This window comes from Phaseolus vulgaris, chromosome 3 (assembly GCF_000499845.2).
Source record: "Phaseolus vulgaris cultivar G19833 chromosome 3, P. vulgaris v2.0, whole genome shotgun sequence".
NCBI lineage: Eukaryota > Viridiplantae > Streptophyta > Magnoliopsida > Fabales > Fabaceae > Phaseolus > Phaseolus vulgaris.
In genome coordinates, this window is record NC_023757.2 from 15,809,017 (window position 1) to 15,822,021 (window position 13,005).

Genomic DNA, 13,005 nt, shown 5'->3' on the forward strand with positions numbered 1-13,005 from the left:
TTAAAATCGTTGATAATTGGATGTTTTTGTTTCTTGGGTAAAAGCATTTTTACTTACTAGTACCACATTTGACTCAAAACTGCTTCAGGGTGATGAAAGCACCCAATAAACACATTCTGGATTTCCAAATCCGGACCTAATAAAAAAGACTTCTGGATTTGTTCATCTGCGGTGCATATGGATATTAATATCCGGAACTCATAACATAGTTATGGAAAAAAAATATCTAGAACCCACAAGAAACGCGAAAACTCATCTTTCTGCGACGCGTCTCCTTCTCCGATGCCTTCGCTCTTTGCACCGTCAAAGTGGCTCAAAAGCGCTACCTGAACGATGCCTGAACGTGTCTGTGGCATTGTGCTTGGCTGCTGGGTGCACTTTAAGTGTAACCTAATTTCAATTCATTAAGGGTGTTATGGTCATTTTGCACAGATCATTAAGGGTGTTATGGTCATTCCATACAGAGAATTGGATGCTCGTCATAATTGATTGGGTGCATGGAGAATCAGCCTAGATTTAAAATCACATTCATTCCTTTTGGTTTTGAAAAAATTATTAATGTCTTGTTATTATTTTGGTCCTATAGAACTTTCCATACCGGCCTTATTAGTTTTTACTATTTTTTTCTTTTTTAGGTTTTCATAAACCATTATTTAGATTAATAAGTTTTTTGTTTTTCTCTTCTTCTCTCTCGAGTTCTTTCATTGTCCCTCACACTGTTCATCTTTGTTTCTTAGTTTTCTGTTTTCCCTCACCATCAAAGCTTTGAGGATTTCTCTTCTTTGTTTTTGTAAATGTCACAATCATATGAAGATAACCTTGCTTCCTGTTTTCTAATATGGTTTCAGAGCTCTTCATCATGAAGAGCTCTCTTGCACGCACTTTGGTTCTTTCTTCCAAGATCTTTTTTTTTTCTTCTCTGCGATTTGTTATACTGCTTTTTCATTTTCTGATAAACTTTTCTTTCTTTTGTTGACAAGGTTTTGGCAATGTTAAAGTTCTCTTGATCATAGTTTCTTGTATTTCTATCCCAATGAAAACCCCGCAACTCCCCTTGTTTTTTTTTTATCAGCAATGAATTAATAGAATAAAATGGAACACTTTAGGGGTGTTTCAACCCTTATACATAAGATACTCCTAGTTTAAGCAATCAACAAAGCAAAGCAAGATTAAGTGACACACCACTTAACTCAAGAATCTTAAACTATTTAAACAACTCCTACCCAAACAAAACTGGTTTTGCAAAAACCTGCAAACCAAAAACTTGATGGCTATCTAGCTATTGGAATTTTAACAATCTAAAAACTTGAAGTATAGCTAGCTCCCTACCTATTGCAGGAAATACCAAACCTACTACCTTGTGCACTACATTTTATTGGCAAAGTGAGGCACGACCTCTACTGTCAATCTACTTCCAAAAGCTACAAAAATATTCGTACATCCTCATCTTTTAAGCACCAAGAGCTGGTCTACTAACCACACAAAACGTGCATCTACAAAAATTGCATAACGTTGACCAGCATTGATAACATTTAGACATAGGCTTACAGGTCAGATTTTTGCATAGCAGACCACTCAACAAACCTTTGTCCTGCTTCCTACTGCAAAAATTAACCTAGAACCCTTTTTTGCTTAATAAATCACTTCTACGCCATCATCTTCCTTGTCCCTTCCTCAACGCCCTTCTTGTAACGTATATATGACTCCACCACTAAGAGAATCATTGTCCTTGCATCCCTACCATAAGACCTTTCCAACCAATAGACATAGATATACAATTCTAACCAATAGCTAATGCACGGAACAGGTAATCCAGATACATATGAAGATAATGAAGAAACAAAGGATCCCATCCAGCACCTAACCCCACCCTAATACTACCCTTTTAATTTCAAACATATAACATGATAAAGAATCCAATCAGGGAACCCAACATGAAAAACATTCATCATATCTTTCAACCATAACCAAGCTTTGAATCACCTTTGTCGTGACTTCAGTTGGACCTGCAAACAACTAAACCTAGCTCTCTAAAGAGCATTAGTAGCACTAATCTCAAAAACATCACGACAACAAAATTAAAAATAGTTTACAAATGTAAATTACGAGACTTCTTCCTATTAAAACAAACCCTCCTTCTTCATCTTCTCTTACGGATAGATTTCAGACATTCCGTAGGATTTATGCACCAGTGGGCGTATGTAAATTCAGCTAGATTCTCTTTGTTGGTAAGCCACGTCCACGCCTTTAGTTGAGCCAAAGTGAAGATTTCAGAGATGTCTGCTCGACCTTCCTTAAAAATGACTTGATTTCTTTGTTTCCAAATTTCTCTGACCACTGCAATCCAAACACACCTCCAAAATCTGTTTATCTCTTGTGTAGCCCAATTCAGATTAAACTGTAGGAAATGGGATTTGCCTTCCCTATGAACCACTGTTGGTTCCCCCACCCATTCACTACAGAGGCACCATACTCTCCAAGCTACTCTACATTCGAAGAATACATGACTTCCACTTTCCTCATCTTCCCCACACATAGCACACCTATTGCTTTCTAGGATTAACCCTCTTCTCTCCAAATTAGCACGCGTCGGAAGCATGTCTTTCAAAACTCTCCAGGCAGTAGTTAATGTTGAAGGTAACGCTTTGATGCTCCAAAAGAGCCTCATACAATGTACTATTGGCTCCTTCGTCCCTTGTTCTTAAACAATTATAAGCTGAGTTAATCGTATAAGATAGTTTTTCTGTCGCCTTCCATATCCACTGATCCCTTGACCCTTTTAATAAGGTTTTGTTATCTAACAACGATGTGAGTTGGTTTTCTTCACCGATTTCCCACTCGAGAAGATTACGTCTCCATGCCACTTTCCAACACAATGTGTCGTTATTCCAAAAACCTACTTGTAAAAGGCTAGCAGATTTTTCATTGGCAATGGAAAATAGCCTCGGAAATTTTACTCTTAAGACCTCATTGTCTAACCACTTGTCTTCCCAAAACCTTATATCTTTGCCAGCCCCCAACTTCCACGAAATTTCGTCTTCGAAGCAATTCCCCCATTCTTCCGACAGCCACACTTTCTTTAAATCTTTCCACCAATTTGACTCCTTATAACTGCTGACTGCTCTTCTTAGTTCTCTCCATCCCCATACTTTGAATCCAACACTTCCCTCCACAAACCTCCCTTCTCTGACTGCATTCGCCAAATCCATTTCCCCAATAACGCCTCGTTAAATGTCCTTATATCTTTAATAACTAGTCCACCCGCCTCTCTAGATCCGCACACCTTTCCCATGTCACCCATGCTATCTTCTTACCTTCCTTCCCCCAGCCACATAGAAAATTTCTTTGGATCTTCTTAATTGTATCTACCACTGACTTTGGTATCTTAGAGAACGACATATAAAACAGGGGTATTGATGACAAAACCGATTTGAGCATACATATTCTCCTCGCCATTGATAGAAATTTCCCTTTCCACCTGTCCAATCTTTTTCTTATCTTTTCAATGACTTTTCCCCATAAATTAGTTCTTCGATGGTTACCGCCCACCTCCATACCCAGGTATGTGAAAGGAACCTTCATAACCTCACAATTAAGGATACACGCATACATCCACAATTGGGGTTGCCTTATGCCCACCCCTCCCAATCGGCTTTTTGAAAAATTGACTTTTAGTCCTAAAGCCAACTCAAAGAAGCATAACATAGATTTTATGACCATCACATTGTGGGTATTATCCTTGCAGAAAAAAATTGTGTCATCTGCAAAATGCAGCATGTTAACCTTTAGTTTTTTAGTCCCTACCTCCACACTATGAAGCATATCCTTGTCTACCGCTTGCCTGACAATCCCTGTCAATCCCTCTGCCACAACTAGAAATAGGAAGAGGGCGAGAGGGTCTCCCTGTCTAAGGCCCTTCCCAGGTTTAAATTCCATAGTTGGGCTCCCGTTCACCAATATTGACACTGACGCAGACTCGAGACATGCTTTAATCCACCGTATCCATTTTCTCCCAAAACCTAGCTTTCCTAACATATAGTAAAGAAAATCTCATCGCACAGAATCATATGCTTTTTCATAGTCAAGCTTTAAGAACAGGCAACTAGATTTGTTCCTTTGGACCTCCTCCAGAGTCTCATTAGCAACAAGGACACTGTCCAAAAGGCCTCTCCCTTCCAAAAACGCTGCTTGCCTTGGGTCTATGACTTTCTGTAGCACTCCTTTAAGTCTCCTTGATAACAGCTTGGCAACAATTTTATAGATACACCCAACCAAAGAGATTGGTCTAAACTCATTGAGAGTTGTTGGGTTGCTAACTTTTGGAACCAAAGCGATGAAAGACGCATTAAGCCCCTTAGGCCATGCTTAAACATCCTCAAAGTTTTGAATCGCCTTGACAAAATCGTCCTTCACAATTTCCCAACTAAACTTTCAGAAGCCAAAGTTGTAGTCGTCCGAACCAGGGCTTTTCGACCCCTCACATGCCCATATAGCCTCATTGATTTCCTCCTCAGAAAACCTTCTCATAAGCATGTCATTATCTTCCTCTGATATGGTATTCAACCGAATATCATCCAATTTCACCTGAATGTTTTCCCCCTCCCTGAATCTCATCTCAAAAAATTCTTTTACTTTCTTCTTTACCGTTTTTGGTTCCTCCACCCAATCACCATTTTCAAGAATTCCATTCAAACCATGTTTACATCTTCTCCATTTGGTTATTGTGATGAGAATCAAATAAAGGAGGCTTTTATTAATGGAGGAAGAGGGCATCCACCCTCACATTTGAAGTTCTTCCTTCTAGTCTTCTCAAAAATAAAAAGAAGACATAAAATAAAGATGAGGCCCAAGCCCAAGAAGGCCAAAGCCTAAAAAGCCCAAGTCCATCCCATGAGGGGCAAGGCCAAGCTTTGAAACACTCTTGTATAGTTTTAGGAGGTGTGGTTATTAAATAAAGGAGTGTGAAAATGTAAAATAAAGTCACATTGTCCATGTGACTTAGGAGAGTGGTGTAGGTGTAGTTTTTAGGAGGTGTCATAGTAGAAAAAGGTCACACCTCCCATGTGACTTGTTTTTTGTGGGAATTTCAAATGAGTTTATTTGAATTTTTCCACCTATTTTTCAGCACCTCTAGGCTATAAATTAAGGTGTTGCCCTTGTACATTTCAGATTTGAATTTAGACTAAAGAAACTATACTCATTTTTTTGAGAGAGCATTGGAGAGCTTTGTGCCTTCTTCACTAGTCTTATCTTGATGGTTCCATGGTTACCTCAAGTGGCGGCTTGCACACTCATCTAGAAGTCTCCATCCTTCTAGTGGCGTGATCATCCAACCATACATCCATCTTCATGAGCTTTCTCTTCTCCTTCCTTCATTCTCTTTCAATTGTTCTTGTTTTAGCTTGATTCCTTGAAATTCTGTTCGGTGTTCTTGCTGTTTTGTGGTTTTTGGTTCGGTCTTTTTATATTTCTGTCCATTCATCTTGTTCCTTTGCTTTTCTAGCTCATATGTTCGGTTCATTTCAATTCTTAAGTAATATGTTCGGTGCATTTGCCTTTTCTTCCACTTTAATTGGTTCAATTTGACAATATGTGGAACTTCCATATGAGTTTGGATTTGGTACTAGTTTTGGTGAGTTCTTGACTTAGAACATTGATCCAATTCTAAGAAAAAGTGCCTAACTATTGTCCAACTCAAGTTGATTCCTAAGAATGTCAAGAATCATTCTCTATCTTGTTATTGGAATCACATCATATTGCGTGGAAGTATTTAGTGTCCATATCACCCTGCTTCAAGCACTTACACTTTGCCTTTGATAAGCAACCGCCTCCTGTTTTATTCTGCCTTTACTTAATTCTGCCAAAATGTTCTTTCTTTCTGACCTTTCGTTGATGCTTAGATCATTTACATCATCCTTTTCATCCAGCTCTTGCACTCTCTTATTCATCTCCTCGACTTGTTGGTTCACATTTCCAAACTCCTCTTTATTCCATATTTTAATATTTGATTTTAACCTTTTCAATTTTTCTTTCAAAGTGATCAACCCAGATCCTGATAGATCGTAGCTATTCCATTTTAAACTAATAAAGTCCTTGAATCTTACATCTTGTTGCCAAACGTTTAAAGCTCTAAAAGGCCTCGGGCCCCAATCTACTTCCACATTCTTCATAATCAGTGCGCAATGGTCTGGCACTGTTCTCCCCATGACATATTGTTTACAGTCTGGCCAGATATCCAACCATTCTCTTGTTACCATGATCCTGTCGATCCTACTTTTTATAGTTCCATTTGGTTTATACCATGTGAATTTTCTCCCAATCAACGGTATATCCAATAACCCTGCTTGGTGGATGAAGGCATTAAACCTTGTGATTTCAGTAGCATAAGTAGCCTGATTACCTAGTCCTTTTCTTTCTTCAATCGTACAAATTTCATTAAAATCCCCCATCACACACCATGGTTTGGACGCTTGGTTTATTCTTACTTCCACAATTTCTTGCCATATCTTTGATTTATCGCATAATGTTCCATAGCCGTACACATTCACAACTGTAATATGGCTTCTTACTCCCTCTTTCCAATTCCCTTCGATTATGTTGTAGCTTGTACCATTGATATATCCAGTCATTTCAAAGCAGCTCTTCCTCCACATAGTAATTATGCCTCCTGCACTTTGGATAGCCTCGTTCTCTACCCATCCAATTTCATTAGTTCCCCACAACAGGGAAAGGGTATTTAAGTCCAAATTCTTACTCTTAATTTCCTGAATACAAACCATTCCAACTTGCTCATTCCATATAAGATCCTTAATATACTTGCGTTTGACGCTCCCTCCAAGACCCCTTATATTAATACTAATTATATTCATCATAAGTCAATCTTTTATCTCTCGCCTCCATGATCCTTAACTTTTCCTCAACTTCCTCATCCTCACCTTCAAAGTTAAATTTCATCTCTTTGCCAAGATTCCATAACCTCACAGCCTCGAAATTATCATTCTTCATCCGAAATAATCTATTGCAATTCCTAACAGCATTATCTGACATAAAATTATAGAGATTAATGTTAAGGGAATCTAACCTTACGTTTGTGTCGCGGCTTGGGGATGTGAGCTTCTTCCCAAGATCACGAAGAGCAACCACATTTATTCTCCCTCGAAACTAATGGTGACTAGCGGCAATGGCAGAGGACGTCTCTCCCCCTGTTCTTCGCCTTGGAATCTTCCACCACCGAGATGGATGCACATTGTGAGCTTCTGACTGCCCTGTTCAGGTCTCTTTCTTGCTTCGTCTTAGACGTAACCTCCTCCACTTCCAAACCCTTCAATGCAATGAACGCCTTCACCTCTCCGTTGTTTTCCATTTGCTAGCGGCCGTGAGGATGGAGCATCATTGATGGAGGCTCCTGAATGCTCTGCTGGTTCCAGATCATACCTTCCATCTGCCCCACTCGGCTTACAGGGTGGCCCCAGCCACAAAAAATCCCCTTCTAGTGGGAAAAACCCCATTTGATTGGGCTTCCTAAATACACAACCCTTTAAACTTGCAGGGGCAGAAAAGGCAGACTTTTTACTTTCATGGGCACCCCATTTTTCCTTTCCCACAACCCTAGCGGAAAAGTCCTCCAATTGGGTCGTTTTGGGCCCAATCCTCGTTGTCTCTCCTGCCTTACTGGGGTCCGTTGGGATGCTCTGCACTTTGGGGTGAAAACTTTCCCCATTCATGCTTGTATTGTTGCAGGGTGCAGAAAAAGCCCTTCCACCATTTTCCGTTTGAGACCCACTCGCACAGCACCGATGAGCCACCGTGGTCGTCTCCTTCCAATGGCCTCCTTGTTCATTCTCCAGCGTAGGAACCTTCCTATCCACCGTGGGTTCTTCTTGTTCCTTGCTCTTTTCGTCATTTTCCCTTTCCTCGAAAAACCCCGTGGCATATGACGCTTAGGACCCGATCCCGATTCAGGCACCGCATAATCGTTCCACTGACAATGGCAAAGTTTATGCTTTGGGACCGTGCATTCCTCTATCATGGAAACCTGATAAAGTGTTTCATTGATTCTCATATATGTAGTCAGTTTTACTTTAAAACCCACAATGACTCTTATTCAGAATCTAGCATATTCCGACTCCTCCAATGCCAGAGTTTCCTCGTCCACTTCAACCAGGATTCCCACTAAAGCTGCAATTTTTTCGAAACACTTTGAATTCCAAAGTTTTAATGGCAAACCCTGGCATCCACTGCGACAAATTGTTCTTCCCACAGAATAATGGTGTCGAACAGCTGTTCGAGCTAGTCCTTATTCTCCTCTATCGCCTCCTTGACCATTGTTTCATCTTCCCCCATTAGAAGAATGTGGAAGCCTCCAAGGTATTTGATTTTTATAAAGTTGTACCCTCCCACAAAGAAGCTTTCGTTCAACTCCTTCACCTTACTTAAGTCTGTCACTCTCCCGATGTAACATTGTTTGAGCCAACCTTGTGGTGTTTCTTCCATATTGAATTGTATTGGATTAAGGTTTGCCCTATTTTGTGTTGGGATTCTGCTTCCGTTCTTAACAATGTGTGCATAAGTTTGCCTTGTGCTTTTCACCCTCCACTCCTTTTTGCCCCCCGTTTTTTGTTCCTTAGATGACTTCTCGTTTATTTTCTTATTCCATTTCTTTCTTGTTTCTTCAACCCTATTGTATTTTGGCGTGTTAACATTAACTTTCCAGCTCCAATCTAGATTGAATTTAGTTTCTTCTCCATCTCTCTAATGTTTTGAACTCCCTTGAACCTTACAAAACGAAATCTTTGCTTTTTAATGTTTAGTCTCCTAGAGATGAAAATATCACTCACCCTTCCCCAATCTTGGAAAACCTTCCACATATTTGATTCCTTGAAGTCAAAGGCGAAGTTTGAGAAGAGGAAAGATGTTCCATTTTTGTGATCCATATGCATTCATATTACGTTGTTGATGAAGAGAGAGAAGGGAGAAAAAACTAGTTGTTATTCTGCATTTGATACCAACGCCCCTTGTGTCTCCTATTCTTGATAGAACGAACTACCATTCTTGGAGTCGATCGTTCATCATTGTGTTAAGCGCAAAGAATAAGGTAGAATTCTTCAATGGTACTACACCTCAACCTTTTTGAGACAAACTCTTCCTTCTCGTCCTGAACACGCTGTAATAACATGGTGGTGTCATGGCTTGTGCTCTCGGTCTTTGTTCCCATACGACAAAGTATCATATAGATGGATAAGACGTTGGATATCTAGAATGATCTCAAGGCATGTTTTTCACAAGGTGATCTATCTAACATTTCTGACCTTCAAATGGAGGCTTCTTCTCTCAACCAAGGTGACCTTTCTATTACTGATTACTTCACTAAACTTAGGGTTATTTGGGATGAATTAGATGATTTTAGACCTGATCTTGCATGCTCTTGCCAAAATAAGTGTTCCTGCAATGTTTCCTCTGTTATAACTCACAGAAAAAAGGATCATGCAATGCAGTTTTTACGTGATCTTAATGATCAATACAATAACATAAATGATCATGTCCTCCTCGTGGAACCTATTCCCACCATTACTACAAAAAAATTGTTTGTTGTGCAGCAAGAATGTCAGTTTAACAATAGTTACTTAGTTGCCAATATCAAGAATGTTAACCTTGTTACACATAACATTACTATTACTTGTTCTTTTTGTGGAAAATTTGGTCACAATGAGACTGTTTGCTTTAAGAAAAATGGTTTTCCTAACCAAGATAGAAAAGGCTCTAAATTTGGTAACAATAATAGAAAGATTTGTACATACTATAATAGAACTGGACATATTGTTGACATATGTTACAAGAAACATGGATATCCCCCGGGATATAGATCACAATATGGTAAGTTTTCTCAAGCCAACAACACTCAAGAGGAAAATTCTAGTGATAAAGATTAGAATAAACAAAATAGTGGTGGAGATCTTCGTATCACTCAACACCAATACCAAATTCTTTTGGATCCTTTGAAGAATGTAAATAGCTTTAATAATCAAGTTTAAGTGGACTAGGTTGGTTCTATTTCTGTTGATTATCAAGATCAAAATTTGTTGTCTCAGATAATCTTTATATATTCAAAAAAATTATTTTTAATGAGTATGCTTGGATTCTAGATTCTTGTGCCACAAACCATGTTTGTTTTTCCTATCAAATTTCGTATCATATAATCGCATTATACCATTATTATTAAACTTCCCAATGTGAATTATGTTACTGCTTCTTGTTCTGGTACAATGATTTTTAATGACAAGTTCATTCTTAAAAATGTCTTGTATGTGCTAGATTTCTCTTTCAATTTAATTTCAATATCTCAATTAACTGCATCTCTTAAGTATGAACTAATTTTTTCCCCTACCGAGTGTTTGATACAAAATTCCAGAACCAAACACAAGATTGGTACAATTAATATTGTGGTTGGTTTATATGTTTTCAAAAAAGTTGATAGTAATATCATAAGCTTTGTTGCAAGATAGATCAATATTTGGCATCTCAAAATGGGACATTCCTGTGAGGAAAGGTTAAAAATCCTACAAACTTATTATCCTAAATTCATAATGATATAAACTACATTTGTGATGCATGTAATCAAGCAAAACAAAAAAAAAAATATTTTTCTCTTAGTGATACTCGTACTGTCCAACCTTTTGAATTACTGCATATTGACTGGGGTCTCTGTTTAGTTGTTTCCATGCTTGGTCATAAGTTTTTCCTTACTATAGTTGATGATTTCACGATATATACTTAGCTTTTTCCCATGCATAATAAATCTGAAGTCAGGGCTAGTGTCGTTCATTTCATTACATATGTTGAAAATCATTTTTCAACCAAAGTCAAAACTATTCATACTGATAAAGAAATTGAACTCTCTATGCATGAGTATTTTACCTCTAAAGGTATTGTTCACCAAACTACTTATATTGAAATGCCCAAGCAAAATGGTATCGTTGAAAGAAAACACCAACACCTTTTGAAGGTCACACATGCTCTACTTTATCAATCCAGTCTTCCTATTATTTTTTGGTGTTTTGTTGTGCAACATGTTGTTTTTCTTATTAATTGTATACATACTTCGCTACTTAACAATGCTACTCCTTATGGAAAACTACACAAAAAATTATGTGATATTTCTTATTTGCGTGTTTTTAGATGTTTATGTTATTTTTCAACTATTCTTGCTCATAGAAAGAAACTGGACAGTCGTGTTGCTCCTTGTGTTTTTCTTGGTTTCAAATCCAATACAAAAAAAATTATTTTTTAAATCTAAAAAATCATAAAATTTATCCAAAAATGTTATTTTTTTTTGAAGATAGTTTTCCTTATCATTCCAAAAAAAATCAAAATAATGATTCAAACAATCTTTCTTTACCTATTCATCAACATAATGCTTAGACTTATGATGATTTTAATATGCACACTGAAAATGATGATGCTGATTTTTCAAATAATAATGTTTAGTACTAATGCTGGAGAAAATGAGAATATAATTGGTTCTCCTAGAAGATGTACTCGAAGCAGAAGACCACCTACTTATCTTTAAGATTTTGGCGTGCCGAACCTCAACAATAACCCCATTCATTATTTTTTTAAATTATAATTCTCTATATGAAAATTTCAAACACATAATCATGTTAATTTATTTTGCTGAGGAACCTCGAAACTATGAGGATGTTGTTACACACCCATCCTGGATCCAAACCATGAAGGAAGAATTAACAGATCTCGAAGATAATCCAACCTGGATTCTACCAAAGCTTCCCCTTGGAAAAACAACCACTAGATGTCGGTGTGTATATAAAATCAAACACAATGCAGATGGTTCCATTGAACGATATAAAGCCCGTTTAGTAGAAAAAGAATATAATCAATTTGAAGGACTAGATTTTTTAGATACTTTTGCTCCTGTAGCAAAATTGACTACCCTACGGTTACTGCTTGCTCTGGTAGCATCTCATAATTAGACCCTCAAACAACTAGATGTCAATAACGCATTTCTACATGGGGAATTAGATGAAGAAGTTTACATGCAATTGCCTTCAGGACTTCAATCTTCATCTACTAACCTTGTTTGTTGCCTCCCTACAGTTACTCCTTTCCCTGGTAGCATCTCATAATTAGACCCTGAAACATTTAGATGTCAATAACGCATTCTACATGGGGAATTAGATGAAGAAGTTTACATGCAATTGCATTCAGGACTTCAATCTTCATCTACTAGCCTTGTTTGTTGCCTCCCAAAATCTCTTTATGGCCTCAAACAAGTAGGACGTTAATGGTATGCTAAACTCTAAAAAAATTTACTTTCTCGTAATTATAAGCTTTCCACTACTAGCTACTCTTTGTTTTTGAAACATGATGGCAATCACACCACAACAATTTTGGTATGTGTGGATGACATTGTTCTCACTGGGAACAATCCAATGGAGACATCATTACTCTATTTCATAATTTTTTTCGTATTAAAAATCTTAGTGATTTAACTTACTTTATGGGTATTGAAGTAATTCGTAATGAGTAAGAGGAAATATGTTTTGGATCTTCTTAAAGACACTAGCATGCTAGGATGTGCCCTTGTTCCTACACCCATGCTTTACAAAACAAAACTCTCTACCACCAAAGGTGTTCTCCTTGGTGATAAGGAAATCATTGCATACGGCTCATTGGACGCCTCATCTATTTGACCAATACTCGGCCTGGCATCTCTTTCTCAGTCAATCATCTTAGCCAGTTTATCTCAAAACCTACAAATGAGCATCATCAGGCAGCCATGCACATTCTTCGATATCTAAAAAATGCTCCTGGCACATGTATATTTCTTCATGGCAAATCTATTATTCAATTAAAAGCGTATAGTGATTTTGATTGGCCAACATGCCCTAAAACTCGAAAATCTATAATTGGTTTTTTCTATGTAATTGGGAGAGTCACTTATTTCTTGGAAATCCAAGAAACAATAGACTATTTCCAGAAGCTCATTTG

General features: G+C 37.8%; 1 protein-coding gene across 1 annotated transcript; it reads left to right on the plus strand.

The window, feature by feature from the left end:
* Positions 1-9,314: 9,314 nt before the first annotated feature.
* On the plus strand, positions 9,315-9,929 carry LOC137839205 (uncharacterized). The gene has a single exon (XM_068648330.1). It carries the CDS (start codon positions 9,315-9,317, stop codon positions 9,927-9,929), a length of 615 nt encoding a protein of 204 aa, XP_068504431.1.
* Positions 9,930-13,005: the final 3,076 nt, after the last annotated feature.